This window comes from Chelonoidis abingdonii, chromosome 18 (genome assembly GCF_003597395.2).
Source record: "Chelonoidis abingdonii isolate Lonesome George chromosome 18, CheloAbing_2.0, whole genome shotgun sequence".
Classification (NCBI taxonomy): domain Eukaryota; kingdom Metazoa; phylum Chordata; order Testudines; family Testudinidae; genus Chelonoidis; species Chelonoidis abingdonii.
Genome location: NC_133786.1, coordinates 13,277,531 through 13,292,881, shown reverse-complemented (window position 1 = coordinate 13,292,881; position 15,351 = coordinate 13,277,531). Strand labels below are relative to the sequence as shown.

The 15,351-nt window shown below is 49.3% G+C and overlaps 1 protein-coding gene across 3 annotated transcripts in view; it reads right to left on the bottom strand.

Moving 5' to 3' along the window:
* NECTIN1 (nectin cell adhesion molecule 1) overlaps positions 1-4,139 on the bottom strand; it is a 152,718-nt gene extending 148,579 nt beyond the window's left edge. For all 3 annotated transcript variants that reach the window (XR_004373717.2, XM_032780425.2, XM_032780417.2), the window contains exon 1: positions 3,966-4,139. Coding sequence is in view for 2 of the 3 variants with exons in the window: in XM_032780425.2 (XP_032636316.1) it covers positions 3,966-4,047 (82 nt within the window). In the remaining variant the exon portion in view is untranslated. The remainder of the gene's footprint in view (positions 1-3,965) is intronic.
* Positions 4,140-15,351: the final 11,212 nt, after the last annotated feature.

The window sequence follows — 15,351 nt, the reverse complement described above, 5'->3', positions numbered from 1 at the left end:
GCCTGCTGGACCCTGCCAATGCCCACTTACGCTATTAACCACTGGTTAGCGATGCCCCTTGCATTCTTCTGAGATGAGTATCCCATCATGCCCTCTCTTCCTAATCCTGCTTTGCAGCCCCCACAGCATTTGCCAATGGTTTCCCATTAATTTTAACACCCTGGTGAAGCTGGTGATTATTATAACCCCATTATCCAGATCGGGGCAACTGAGGCAAAAGGAGGCAAAGAGGCTCACCCTAAGGTCATGCAGACTCAGAGGCAGAGCTTGGAAATAATACTCTGGAGTCCTGTTCCTGGTCCCTCCTGCTCTAACCAATAGTCAAAAGTGGTTTCCACCATGCGGTGATTGCAGAATAGCTGGGCTAGTTGAAGTTGGGTCAGCTGGGTCGGCTCCAGTTCCAGTTGGAAACACCCAACCCCTGGTGACACACACACATGTCCATAAATTCACTCCAGGCCAAATCTCGGTCGGTAAGTTCCAGTGCAATAGCGATATTTACTGAGAAAACAGCCGCAAAACACACACGCTCACTTCCCAAAATAGTCTGATCCAGTTGTTGTCATGCTGCAGGAGTGCACGGAAGAAAAAAATCTGACCAATGAATTTGATGTTTGCAAGCGTCAGCCTTTTAGCAGATGCTTCCTGATATTATTGCTGCTCTTCAGACCATAATATGGACCAGTGCCCTTTGGCCTCTCACACAGATATACAGCTTGGGCATTGTGAATGGTCTGATGACAGATTCTCCTGAAGGCTGTGCAATCTCCTTGGAAAGGAAATGTCCCCTTGAATTGCAGTGAAGTCTCACATCTGACCTAGGGCCTCCAGGCCACATTATAACTTTGGTATGACTTAGTCAGTGATCATCAAAGTACTTTGAATTTGCAAATTGCCATCAAGCATGTCCATAGCACCTCCCATCCGAGGACCTCAAAGCAACTTACAAACCAAGCTACACCAGCCCCACCATGAACCCAAAAAGTATTACTGTCCCAACTTAAGAGAAGGGAATTGCCCAAGGTCCCATAGGAAAGCCTGTAGAAGCACTGGGAATAGAAACCAGATCTTCTGGCACCAAGTCACCCATATCAACCGTAAGACTGGCAGTGCCTCGAATGACACCAGTTTCCATGGCAGAGAAACAGATAGTGCATTAGTACTTCTTAAACATAAACAGAACCACAACTCTGAAAATCAGCTGCTTAGGATCTTTCTTCTCCAGCTTCCTGTGGTTTTGAATAGGCCGATTCCCATTAACATCTTTGAAGTTCTACACCACAGTCTGACATGATACCTGGTAATGGCTCCAAACGGACAGGAAAGCAGATTTGCATGGTAGACTGCAGGAGCCCTGAATTGAATCCGTTATGGGCGATTGAGCAGATTGCATTAAAGACAATTTGTGAAAAAGATTTTTATAAGGAACTTCTTATGGCTTTTTATGGCAAGGAACTTTTATCTCCTTATAAGACAAAGCTAACATTATAAGAAGAGAGGGAAGGGGAGGGAAATTCACACAGGAAAGGAACAAAAAAAAATCTGCATTGAACAGATGAGCATTAAAGGTCTGACAGAAGCACAGGAATGCAGGGAGAAAATTAAAATTGACTTCTGATTTCATTGCATCCTTACTGGGTCCCATAACATTCTCTTCAGCAAAGTGGGGGATTTTTTTTATTTTTTGACCAGAGGAGTGAAAAAAAGCTTCATTCTGTGTTCTCCATCTCTCTCTGTCTTTTCCCTGACACCTCTGCCTCTCTGGCTCTCAGTGGCTATATATGGACAGCTTCATGCACGCGCTCTCCAGCTTTTAAATGTAACATCTCACTCCCTGGAAGAACTCACTGTGAACCGATGCTGCTGAGGTGAGCAGTTTAGTAAGATCCATAAGCTTCTTGGGGCTCAGGGACCATCATTTTGTTCTGTTTCTGTACAGCATCTAGCACACTTTGAGCCCTGATCTCTGGCTGGGACTCCTACCTGCTACCAGAGCTGAAACTATCAACCACCCATGCTTCAGGGCACAAAGCAGTCACCAGCAGGGGTCAGGAACGACTATATCGCTAAAGCATTGCAGAATTGACTGTACGTTTCTCTCTGCAAATCAGAGTCAGGCTACCAGACTAGATCGGCCACTGATAGGCTCCAGGAGAGCCGGAGGACGGGTAGTAGAGTAGACAGATCACTGATCTCTTGCAATATGGAAGGAGATAGGACTTCCCATGGACGCTTAAGTATAGCAGGAAGCAGGATACTGATTAGACTGAGCACTAGTCTCTTCTAGCATAGGGGTGGCAGGACAGGAACCGAAGCAGTGAATAGACAGAGCAAGTGTGTTTTGCTAAGGCAATTCCTATGCTTCAATGGTGATTTGAGGGATAAATTATTAATCACAGTGGCTGCAAAAGCAAACCACTCATCCTTCTGCTCCTGCAGACTCATTCCATCTCCAGTACCTCTTGGCTGTGTGTGGGGAGCGTGACCTCGCCAATGCCCTGAATGGAAAATCTCCAAGGGCATCCACAGCAAATGATTTCCTGCAAAGTTTGAGCTTGTTTCCTGCAAGAAGCCACAGCTCAGAGCAGCTCTTAAAATAGTTGATCCACCTGGCTGGAGGAATAGTGGAGAACAGTGACCTGTATAAGAGCCCCAGGCTGTTTTCACCCATCACCTTATTTCTCTGTAATGCATAACCAGCTCCTTTTCCTCCCAGGCAGGGGGATAAGGAGGGACAGATACAGCTCTGGCTTCCCTTTCCCCTGGACTCTCCACCCTTGGCAGACCCTCTCTGGACTCCTGACTTTCAGCACTAGGCCTTCAGCAGAGTCTCACCCTCTCCCACATCCCTTGAGCTGGCCAGTCTCCGGGTTTGCCCACCCCTGATGCTTTCCAGTGGAGACAGGTCCCAGGTGCTTGTGGCCAGCTGCTTATCCGGCCCTCTGCCTTTCCTCACTTTTAAAACACCCACCTCTGATCCAGCTCCTCCCGCCTCCTCAGCTGCAAGGTTCCCTCCCTCTGCAGCACGCCCCCCTTGGGGGGCAGGCAGTGGGGGCGCTGGCACCTGTACTCCCAGGCCCGGGCCCAAGGAGTTAAGCCCTGAAAGAGGGAATCTGTCGGCGTTGCCTCCCTAACGCATTTTCCAGCACAATGCACCGGGACTGTCCCTGCCCCTCACGGCCCCATCTTTGCAGGACCCCGGATTTACATTAACCCGTTTGGTGCTGCAGCAGGCGCCAGCAGCAACAGAGCCAGCCCAGCGAGGGCCATCTGGAAAGTGGGTCAGCCTATGAGCTGCCCTAAAGGACAGGGGAGAAAGGGGCAGAGCCAAGCCACGCCTGGCAAATCGCTGCCCACGGGTCGGTTCTCCTCCCACTTGCACCAGCGGATGGCTCTGGCTAGACACAGCTGGCCCCGGGCTCCGAATCAGGCTCGGAACCGTGACCCGCGCCGCTGGGGGAAGTTCCCTCCAGCCCCGGAACCACCATAGCATCTCTTGGCTGCAGGATAACGCCGCTGGGGGCTTCCGATCCCTTTCAGAAGAGTGGGGGGCGAGCGAGCGCGCCCCAAACATCTGCGCGCCTCGCCCAGCCCTTTTCTGGGAAGCCTGGCAGCGCCAGAAGCTGCTAGAGCCAACGAGCAAACAAACCGCCCAGCGCCCGGGACTCTGGAGCCCGGCTGCTGCCAAAACAAATCATCCTGTTGTTGTTTTACAGGCAAAGATGAGATCGGCCCGTTCTGCCAGGCGTCCCCCGACCCCTCCCTCCTTCCCATGCGGTACCCCAGCCCACGCGGATGCCTTCACATCGGCTCCAAAGCTAGGCAGAAAAAGAGGCAGGGTCCCCACCCAGCAGCACCCCCACGCTAGTCACCTCCAACTTCCCTTCGCCCCACAGCAGCCCCGACCCCCCCTTGCTGCAGGGAGCCGGGCCCGTGGGAGCATGGGGCTGGGCACAGTCGCTCACCTGGTAAGAGGGAAGCCACCAGCAAGCACACTCCGGTAGTCCACGAGCACCCGGGGCATCTCGACTGCCGCCGCGGAGCCATCAGAGTTCCTGAGTCAAACCGCCCGGGAGCGGCGCGGGGGTTCAGGCGAGCTGCTGGCTTGGGTTTGCACCCCGCCCCCCTGCCAAAGGAAAACACCAGGAGCAATAAATATCGGGTGCACCGCACAAAGCTGGAGGGACCGCTTAAAAATCCACCGATGGTCGCGGACAGCCTGGGGCTGCAAAGAGCTCCAAGCGGGAGCCCGGACCTGGCTTTTTTTTCCCCAGCGGGCAGCAATCCCTCCTTCCTCCGGCGACCACGTCCTCAGGGGCAGAGCTCTGTCCCGGGGCGCCTGGCGTCCCCTCCTTAGCACCGCCGCTCCCTGGAACCAGGCGGAGGACAGGTCATGCTCCCCTTCACCGCCTCCCCCTCCGGACCCTGGGGGCAGGTCGGAGCCCTTCACCGGGGAACAAATCCCAATGCAACCACGCAGGAGGCTGAGTCTCTTCCCCCGCCGCCCAGCTGGGCTTTGCAAAGAGGGGGAACGGGCTTGTTAATTTCCAGTCCACGTTGCTGCTGCGATCAGATGGTCCCAGCTTGGTGCAAGTTGCAAAGCTCCATGTCTTTGCTTCTCTCCTCCAGGAGCAGAGGGGAGGCAGTCCCCGGGCACCGAGATCGGCAGAGAGCGGGCTGGCGGTCGGGGGACTCTTTGGCACCGAGATTTTGCTGCGGCGGCGGCTGGGGGGAAGAACTGGAGTCTCCTCGGAGCATCAGCACGGGAAAAGCGGGTCCCTCCCTTCTGGTCTCTGATCTGTAACAATGGAACGCGCAGACACACACTGGCGCGGCTCCGGATCTGTAACCCCGCTCCTCCGCCGTGATGTCAGCCCATGTAAAGCAGGAGGAGGGCTCAACTTTAACCCTTTCCAGCCCCCCCCCCCCACGCCTCAGCAGCAGCCACCCAGCCGTGGCCCTCAGCCAACCCCCGCTCGCAGACCGGGCTCTGGCTTGGTTTTTTTAGGGTTCCCCGAGTTCAAGTGGCTGTTGGCAGCCGGGAAAGGCAGATTTAACATGCTCCCAGCCCAGTACTCAGCCAGTCTCGATCCGATCCTGCTAAGGCACCATTAGCCCACTAGTTTCAACTGGAGAACCTGTACACACACACACACACACACACACACACACTCTTACTTTGTTCTGGTTTGATATATTTAATCCCTCAAGTCATCCCATGGGACTGGGGTTCTGTGGGTTCCAGTGCTCTTGAGTAGTGGGACCAGGGGCCTGGGAGTCAGGATTCCTGGGTTCACCCACACATCCCTGCCTTCACCTCAAGCATTTCCCTTGTATATTGTTTCCCTCTTCCAGCAGCCATAATCTGGCCTGTCCAATTAGACGGCATGCTCCTCTGGGAGAGCCTAGCAGACTGGAGTGATGGATAAGTAACACAGTGATCTGGTTTTCCCAGCTCAGAGTCCCTGGGCCCCATTTTATCTACCTGTACAAAGGGGATAACCATGATAGGGATTTGCTTCACAAAGGGGCTGGATGAAGGCTGCAGGCCGAGGTTCCCAGCTCTTGGAGTCACAGGATGAAATCAGAATACTATGGTTTTAGCCCTCATGGATACAGAGGAAAGCCTGAACATGTGAATCAAGTATTATATGCCTGTCTGAGCTTGAAATAATAGCCCCTGTCACCTCAGTGAAGGGTGAGACTGCACTGTTGGGATGAGGGACTGGGACATATCCAGATCTCTGGCTTTCTTTCATTTGGCCCAGTTGTGAGACTTCATTAACCACTGCAAAGCACTTGGATGATAAAGGTAAACTCTGACTATTGGTAACAAGTAGAAGTCTGCCCCCAGCCAGAGATAGTTCATCAGAGGGATGCAGTTTAGGCTGCAGCCATTTCCATATCCAATGGTAGAGAAGGAACGGCACAGCTGGCATCATATCTGTTTGCTTTTGATTTCTCTAACCCAATGGATCAGGTGCCTATTTTGCAGCTGGATGAACTGGAGGTGAGATTTAGTGTAGGATTAAGCAAAACTCAAACCCATGATCTCTGAGACTGCAGTCAAGCCACTGACCACCACACCTCATAATTGGTTTATGTATATACACACATACACACACATACTTTTATAAATGTCCCTTGTTTGTGTAGGACCTAGACAATGTGCAATGTAAACAAAGGCCATGCTTTGAACATATTTTGTGTGTATTTCTGTACATAGTCATGCTGATTCAGAATTAGCATTTTTTGCATGTGTGTACTTTTTTAAAATGACCCTTTATATAGGACCTAGAGAAAAGCAATGTTTTCTGCTTTTAAAGGTCCCTTCACTAACTCCGTATTTAACCAACAAGCCCTAGACCTCAAGCTGCACCAGCATCTACAAGGGTGCTGAGTCTCAAACAAAGATGTGATGAACAACAACAACAACAACAAAGTCATGTTGATTTCAAGCTCCATTAGGAACAACACAGGAACAAATCAATGCTTGGCAAACAGAAAAGGACAGAATCAGTAGGGAAGGATATTGCATACAATGGTGAATGGAAAGGCGGAAGCTATAAAAAGATACCTCTGAGGACTCTTTCAACACCCCTTTCCTTTTTTTCTTCCCAGAAAAGCTAATTGCCATTCAAGGGAAGGTTGGACTGTGCTGTAACCAAGCGGATTAGCCAAATACAAGGTTTGTTTGAAAATAATGAAGGTTATTACATAGTAATGAGGTTTAGCTAATAGATTCATGGATTTCAAGGCCTGAAGGGACCATTAGGATCATCTCGTCTGACCTCCTCTGTAGCACTGGCTAGAAAGCATCATCCAGTAATTTCTGCACCTAGCCTAGGTCTTCTGCCAGATCTACAGTATACAGTTTAGAAAGATAACCAGTCTGATTTAAAGACAAGTGGTGGTGGATGGACAGGTGATAGTAAGTTGTTCCAGTGGTTAACTACCTCACTGTTAAAAATGTGTAACTTGATTTTAGTTTGAATTTGTCTAGCCTCATCTTTTAGCCATTGGATCTCATTTTGCCTTTTTTCTGTTAGATTAAAGAGCAGTCTACTGTCAAGTTCATGGATACGGCTATCATTGGCTATTAGCCAATATGATCAGGGTGCAACCTCATGCTCCGGGTGTCCTTAAACTGCTGACTGCCAGAAGCTGGGACTGGACAACAAGGGATAGAACACTTGAAAATGCCCTGTTCTGTTTATTCCCTCTGAAGCATCTGACATTGGCCACTGTCAGAAGATAGGATACTGGACTAGATGGACCATTAGTCTAAGCCAGCATGGCCATTATGTTCTTAACTTGCTTCCCCATATAGGTACTTGTAGAGATCGTCACCTCACATTTCACAGCATCATAACTTAGATCTTTTAATTTTATTTTGCTGCTGGGGGCTTATCATTTGTAAGTCAAATTAATTAGTAAGGCACTTAGAGCTTTCTGCATGGGATTTTAAAGTTGTGAAAGAAAGAAAGAAAGAAAGAAAGAAAGAAAGAAAGAAAGAAATTTATTCTGAAGTAACACAAGTATGGGCCTGGTTCTCAAAAGCTACTGTGCACACACAACTCCAGTAGAAGTCAGTATGTGCAACAGGTGCTCGGAACCCTTGAAAATCATACCCTGTCTGTCTACGCTCTTTAATTCATCCAGGTATTTTTAGAGCATCCATCAGGCTTTAAGGTTAAAGGCACAGAAATGAGGCACACTTCTCTGAGGTGCCACTGTTTATTGCAATGAACTAGTGAGTGTGTCTATGCGCCACTGCCCCCTATGGGCATGGAATCAGAACTGCTTAACTGTGGGGCATAGCTACCATACTGCTAACAGGCCTGTAGACAGTCCTGGCTCTTCTTTAGTTCAAATGATTTTGGAGCTGGAGGGTGTGAATTCTATCACCATGAAGGTCTGAACGGCCATAGCAAATGGTTTGTCTAGATTAGGAAAGGCAGTCAGAATTAGTTAACACATGCTAGCTATCCCCAATCTCACCAGGGCCTTTTCTCTAATGTAGATGCAATTTAATCTCCCGTCTCCCCTCTTATTTCAATGTAGCCAACTGAGGTGACCCGAGAGTTTAGGCTAGGGTATATCACAACTGTTTGTGTTGTGGAACAATCATTTGTGGAGCATCTAGACTAGTATTCATAATCATGTTAGTTAACTCAAGTTAGAACAGGAGCACAAGCCCCAGGCTAAAGAAACCCACAAAGGCTCCATCCCTATTAATAAATAGCTCTAGGTACATTTCACTAAAGACAAAGAGAAAAATCAATTTGTGTTATCAGTGACCTGAAACCTAGCAAGGAAAACAGCTCTCCAATCCCACCTGGAAGTGATCTTTGCCACTGAATGTACAGGGACTCCAAAGAGATGGTAGAAAGGAGCCATTCATGTTAGGTGGGAGCCACTCACCAAATCGGAGCTTTTCCTGTGACACGAGTTCCGCTTTCCTTGCGGGGTCTGGCCTAAGTCCAGATGCTAGCAATACCATAGTCACTTGGCCCACTCTTGTATAAGTTGTCATGCAACTAATGTTCTTGAAATTGCAATTAAAGCATGCAACATTTGGCTGGGAATGGATAGGCTCCCTCCAGTGCAGTGACGAATCGCTGGCCACACGTCAGCTGAGGGTGCATCAAACTAATCCAGGACTTTTTCATGGACGCTGACTCTACAGGCAGCCATTTGCAACCAGATCCCGTCTGGTGCACCCCCCAGAATCCTTAGCAACAGTTACCAGGGTGAGAGCAGATGCAGTGGCTTAGATGGTTCACTCTGAGGAGGACACATTTGGTAGTGGCTAAGGTCTGCTCTAGCAAGAGACCAGACACAGAGAAAGAGAGGGATTCAAAGTGCCTGAAGACTTGTCATTTGGGGCCTTCCCTACATCCAGGGCTGACTCCAGGCACCAGTGCAGCAAGCAGGTGCTTGGGGCGACCAGCGGAAAGAGGCGGCATATCCTGCTCTTTGGCAGCAATTTGGTGGCGGGTCCCTCAGTCCCGCTCGAAGAATGAAGCGGCAGTGGTAGAGCGGCTTTTTTTTCGCTGCTTGGGGCGGCAAAAACACCGGAGCCGGCCCTGCCTACATCATAGGCTGAAAACAGCTGGTGAGAGTGTTACAAATGCCCAGTGACAAAGTTTATCAAAACAATAGGGACAAACCCCAGCTGCATAAAATCCTACAGGTTAACAATCTCTTAGGCAATCAGCAGCACAGAGCACTGCTGCACAGGCAGCGAGCCGTGTCTCAGTGAAAACAGCAACACTCTGGGCCTCCATTACATGCAGGGGCACTTTCTGTGACTCAGCTTCACAGGAACACAGGTTGGAATCACAGAATCATAGTTAGACTCAGCTGTTTTGTCCCTCTGAAGCAGAGAAACGTGGGTCTATGCACAGGAGGGGGAAGGGGAGAAATCATTCAGCTACGCCTTTGGAGACACTAACCCCTTTTCTGCTCTGGGCAGACATTGCAAAGCGTGCGGAACTATGGGCTTGTATTTACTATAGGCCAAAGAGGACCATTTAGGATCATCTACTCTGGCCTCCTGCCTAACACAGGCCAGAGAATTTCACCAGGTAATTCCCAGATCCTTTTGTCAAAATTTCCTCTCCTGCATCGGATGATACTTTGTCACCGTCCACCTTTGAGCTGACAGCTTTCCAGCAGTTCCCTATGCATGTAGTTTGCAAAACACTGTGACATGAGCGGCACTATAGAAATGGATGATGTCATATTATGCTGATGATTATGGCCAGAGGGACTGAAAGGGGAAAAGAAATTGCTCTTTAAAGCATTTTGCACTGGGCTTTTGCAGCTGCTTTTGTTCTGTGAACGGCCTGCAGCATAGCCCTGTCACTCTACATAGGAAGCGCATTTGACACTCTTGTTACCGCCCGGTACCTGAGGTGTATTTGCTGCAGCAGTTGATTACATTACCTTCCGTGTTTATAAACATTTTGAATCAGTGCTAAGTGCAGCACTGCACAGAATGTTTAAGATGGCATCGGCTTTATTTTTGCTTTTTCATCTGTAAACACACATAATGTGTCTGCGATGCACTCAACAGTGAAGGATCAGAGCTGCAAATACTTCTGCGCTTGGCTTCAGTCCTGAGGTAGCCTATTGCAACCTCTCTCTGTCTCTCTCTCTGTCTCTCTCTCTCTCTCTCACACACACACACACACACACTCCAGCAACAGAGCCAGAGCTCCTGTACCATCTCTCCTGTAGGGAGCAGGCATTTCAATCTCTGTATTCCTTCCCAGCCTGTGATTCTCTAGATGGCTCCATTTAACGGATCCAAAAGCAACCCCAAATAGAGGGGACATTGTCCCCCAGTTATCAGCGCTCACACATGTTCTAATCCCTCTGCAAACATGAGCTGAGTCTAGGTGTTTATGCAATGATGTCAGAGCACCTTAGCCCTGAAAAGCTCACAGCACCCCTGGTGAGGAAGGAATTTTAGTACAATCCCCCTTGTACATGGGAGAGAAGAGGCCCAGGGAGATTAAAGCCCTTAGGGGCAATCCTGGCCTTAGTGAAGTCAATGGGAGTTTTGCCATTGGCTTCCAAGAGATCAGGATTTCACCCCACATTTTCAATGTCTGTTGACTTGGGGTCCCCAGTATTTGGAGGCCCAGCAAGAGACACATGGCTGGGGCTGATTTTCAGAGGTGTTGGGCACCCACCACACCAATCAATATCTCAGCACCTCAGAAAATCAGGCTCTCACAGGTCTCTGGAGTACAGCATCCAAAATCAGGGAACAACTCTGGATTTTGTCTCTGCCCCAGTCTCACAGCAGATTCAGGACTCCACGATCGCCTGCTATGCCAAGCTGCCTTCCAGTCCCAGGCTTTCTCCTGGGCTGGTTGTATAGATGCACCCATCTCTGACCCGAATGGACTGTCCCTGCTCTTGCTGCAGGGAGGCAAAGAATTCCTGCCACATGGTTTTTCTGTCCTTGGGACTCCTCCCAAGGCTCCGAGCCAGGCCCAGAAAGAGATGGAGCACACAGCCAGCTCAGGAGGGAGGAGACAGACATTGTCTTGATCACAGCTCCGCTTCAGGGTACCTCTATCCCAGGCCAGGGCTGGCACCTCCCTCTCATAGTGCCCAGGGAGTGAATGGATGTGTGCCGCACCCTGCTTCTCCCAGGGCCAGAGCTTAATTTGTAAGAGGTGCCAGGAATACACACATTTTTTTTCTTTTACTTTCATAACTTACGTAGCAAGCCCAGAGGTGCCGGGGCTATGAACTGCTAAGCCTAGGGCACATTAAGTCCTGCCCAGGGCACACATAGCTGGAGGCCGGAATCTCCAGTGAAGCCTAATTTGAATGGTACCCAGCTATAAGCTGGAAATTGATGGGTAAATTCTGAAGGAAACATCTTCATCACAGGGGATGGGATGGTTTCTAATGGAGCAGTAGGGGCCCTCAGGAAGCCAGCAGTTGGCTAGGAAAAGGGTGGGCAGAGCCAGGGTTTCTCTCTCCCTAAAATTCCCCCACATTTTTAGGGAGAGAAGGTGACAGCACAGCTGCAAGAAGCACAACTGTCTGACGCCATCTAGTGACTGAAGGGCAGCATTTATGCTGCTGGATTCACCCAGCCAGGCAAGGATTTCAGTGCTAGGGAGTCATTATCACAGCAGGGGACGAGCTGCTGTTCACAGGGGCAGCCAGAGAGAAAGAGGATAGAGAGGCAGGTAATGGAAATGTCCAGAATATCATGGAGCCAGGCTGATTTCCACCAGCTGAGGATTTGGCCCGTCGTCCCTAGGAGTTTTCTCATTGCTTAGCCCCAAATGACTTGCTTTTGGAAGTGCCGAGGTGTGTATGTTACCTGTGAAGATATCAGCTCTCTCTGTCCAGGTGTGCATTCAAACACGACAAAAGAATAATTTCACTCAGGGAAAGTTGTTTAAACACCTGATGCAAAGAGCTATGGTTGTTGTTAGAACTGGCACCCCAGGAAACACTCATGCGCACAGAGAGAGAGAGAGAGAGAGACAGAGACTCATGTTAGACAGAGAACATCATTGGCTTCCAAGGAGGCACAAGGGACAGACAGAGAAAATATATAGAGAGGAAACCAAATAATAGCAGCTCTCCCCTCATTTCAAAGGGCTTCTATTCCCAGGGTAGCTAACAAGGTGCTGCAAAGAAAACACAGCCTTCTTCCCTGAAAGGATACAGCCCCAGACACAACGCTGTGAGTCCCACACGCTTTGCAAAACCTACACTTCTCCTCTGGAGAGTGTGCAAGACTTAGTGGTGGTTGTACTAGAAAGTATCATACATTATTTAAGAGCCACTGCTTTCCTGAGAGATGTGGCACACCCTGTGAGGCTTTATGGACAGAACATAGAGTCCCTAAGTGGTACCCTGAATAGACTGCAGGGTGAGAGTTTTGGAAATGTGTGGGTGCTCACTCCTGTGAGAAAAGTAACGGAGGGCTTGTCTACACTTGGAAATTTACTGGAATACCTATTCCAGAATCATTATTATCCTTGTATTTGCCTTGGACGTGAAAACAGTCTTGTTCCCTCATAGAGGCTCTGTGGGCTGTGGACAACTGTGGTCGAGTGGCTGGATCATGGGACCAGGTGGAGGGAGTGGATCGTGGGACCAGACGGAGGGAGTTGTATTCTTGGCTTATCTGCTGATTCACTGAACTCAGTGGAATCACTGGTATGAATCTAGAGTAACCCCACGGCAGTCAGTGAGGTAAATGTGGAGAAACTCCACTGCAGTCATTGGTTTAAATTTAGTGTAACTCCAATGGAGTCACTGATGTAAATCCAGAGTAATTCCACTGAAGTTACTGGAGTGACTGGGATCATTCTGAGTAATTCCTATGGATTCACTGTTCAGACTCTGGAATAACTCCCGTGCAGCCAGTGGAGTCACTGCTGTAAATCGGGAGTAGCTCCAATGGAATCATTGTTGAATCTGGAGTAACTCCGGGTAGGGTAGCGGTCAGTGGAGTCACTGCTGTGAATCTCAAGTAACTCCAGTGGGGTCAGTGCCTTTCCTCTAGATCTAGGGTAAGTGACAGCAGAATCCTCACCTGTGCTGTGCATTGAAATCACCACCCTTACTGTACAGGCAGCCTCACTGTAATTTGGCTACCACTTATCACAGAGCCACCTCCAGCGAGCACCCTCCTTTCATTCGCTCCTTCTCACACCTACCTTTTTCAAACAGATAATTAGTTTCTATTTGTCACAAACCAGCTGCCGCTCTGAAGCCAGCTCCGGAGACCCAGTTTCATCTGAGAGCCAGGTGTCATCCTCCTCGTCACAAACTCCTTGATCGACCAGAGGAAGCACAGGCTGTTAGCATAAATACTTGATAAATACAGATATTAATAAGCTGGCCTGAGTTTTCCTGCCTGGAGGTAATGAATCTCCCCATGCTAACATGTGTGGGCATTGCAGGGCTGCATTGATAGCAAAGAGTGTTCCGCTGAGTCTGTGGGAGGAAAGACCAAGGGGGCGAGCCTCAGGTGTGTGAGGACTTTGACCCCACAAAGGACTACAAAGGCTGAGCTGGCCCTAAATTAAAGGTCTCCCACCGACTGTCTCCCTTCCCATCTATGCTCTGAGGCCCGAGGGCAAGTGGGAATCTCACTTCTCCATCTATGCTTCTCTCGCCCTCTCTGAGATGCTGGTAGGTGGGCCGACCTTCCTTCTCCACCTCTGACAAGTAGTGAATGAGCTCCTCTTCATATCTCTAAGGCACTAGCAGGACTGGGGGCTGTCCTCCTCTGGGGCACAAGTGGGACAGTGGCTGTCTTCAGCCATGGTTCTGTTCCTATCTGACCTACCTGGGGTTCCAAAGACAATTCAACCAGCCAATTATCCAGATTCTGCCCTCTTTGCATCCCATGCAACCTTCCCAAGTGACTTCCATGGGCATGTGCAGATATAGCCAGGAGCATAATTTGGCCCGATCCCTGCAGAGAGACGATGACATCCCAGGCCTGCATCTGCAGGGGGCACACCCCTTGTGGCTTGGCTAGAATTAATGAAGATGATTTACTGTCAGAGGGTTGGGAATGAGACACTCGGTTTTTCATCTAATCAACCTGCAATGCACCAAATTCACCACAGCAGAGTAAGCGGTGCTTGTGAAAGAGCAGAGTTGTGATGACAGAATGGAGAAGGATTTTGTGGGCAGCGAAGGCGAAATGGTGGCCATTTGCGTGATGGTTAAATGCATTGGTCTGGATCCTCTGCTGGAGGAAAGTCTCAGATTTGCAGACTTCCGACCTCCAGTAGGGGTGGTTAGTGACCATACATGAGAAGGGAGACTAGCTCAATGATTAGGGCACTAGCCTGGGACTGGAAAACTCCAGGTTTAGTTCCTTGCTCTGCCACAGACTTTCTGTGTGACCTTGGACAAGTCACTCAGATCCTCAATTCATGTTGGCACCTAAGTCCCATGGAAATCAATAGCACCTAAATACCTTTGAGGATTTGGGCCTTAGTATCTCTGTATCTCAGTTCCCTATCTGTAGAACTTAGCTAATATAATAATTATTATTTATTTATAGCACTGAGGAGCCGCGTCATGGACAATGATCCCACTGTGCTAGGTGCTGTACAGACACAGAACCAAAAGATGACGCTTCCAAGGAGTTTATAATCTAGAACTGCCCTACCTCCCAGGGAGGCTGGGGGAGGGAGGGATAAATATCTTAAAGATTGTGATGTGCTGAGATACTTCAGTCATGGGGGCCAGACAGGAGCCTTAGACTGACTGTCTTAATGAATCACCTTGTGACAAGCAGGGAGAAAAACAACATATTAAATTTTCCTTTGCGAATTTTTGAACGTGAAATTTGATTCCCGACTAAAATGAGCTCAGATCAAAAATTGTTTGAAAGCCTGAGATATCAGCAGGAGTGTTTTTGGTGGAGGTTGGGTGACAGGTGACATTTCTGGGTTGCAAAACACCCTGATCTGGAGGGATGTTGTGGTTTTCACAGAGCTTGGAGCAAAGAAGAAGTTCTTCTGAGAAGTTCTGAGCATCTTCCACTCCCATAGGGAAGCAGGGGTGGCCAGTCCCTCGGGCACTGGACTAGGATCCCGGAGACTTGGATACTATTCCTAGCTCTCGCACCTATCTGTGGTGTGACCTTGAGCACTTCATTTTGCCCTTTGTATGTGTTATCTGTTTAGACTGTAAGCTTCTTGGGACAACGAGCCAAGTTACTGTCTGTTAGGCCAGCACTTGCCTCAATGGGGTCTTGGTCTCAGCTGGGGCTGCTAGGTGCTTGATATAAATAATCCCCGCTGAAGTGGTGGGTGCATTCCAACTTTTAGGACTTCA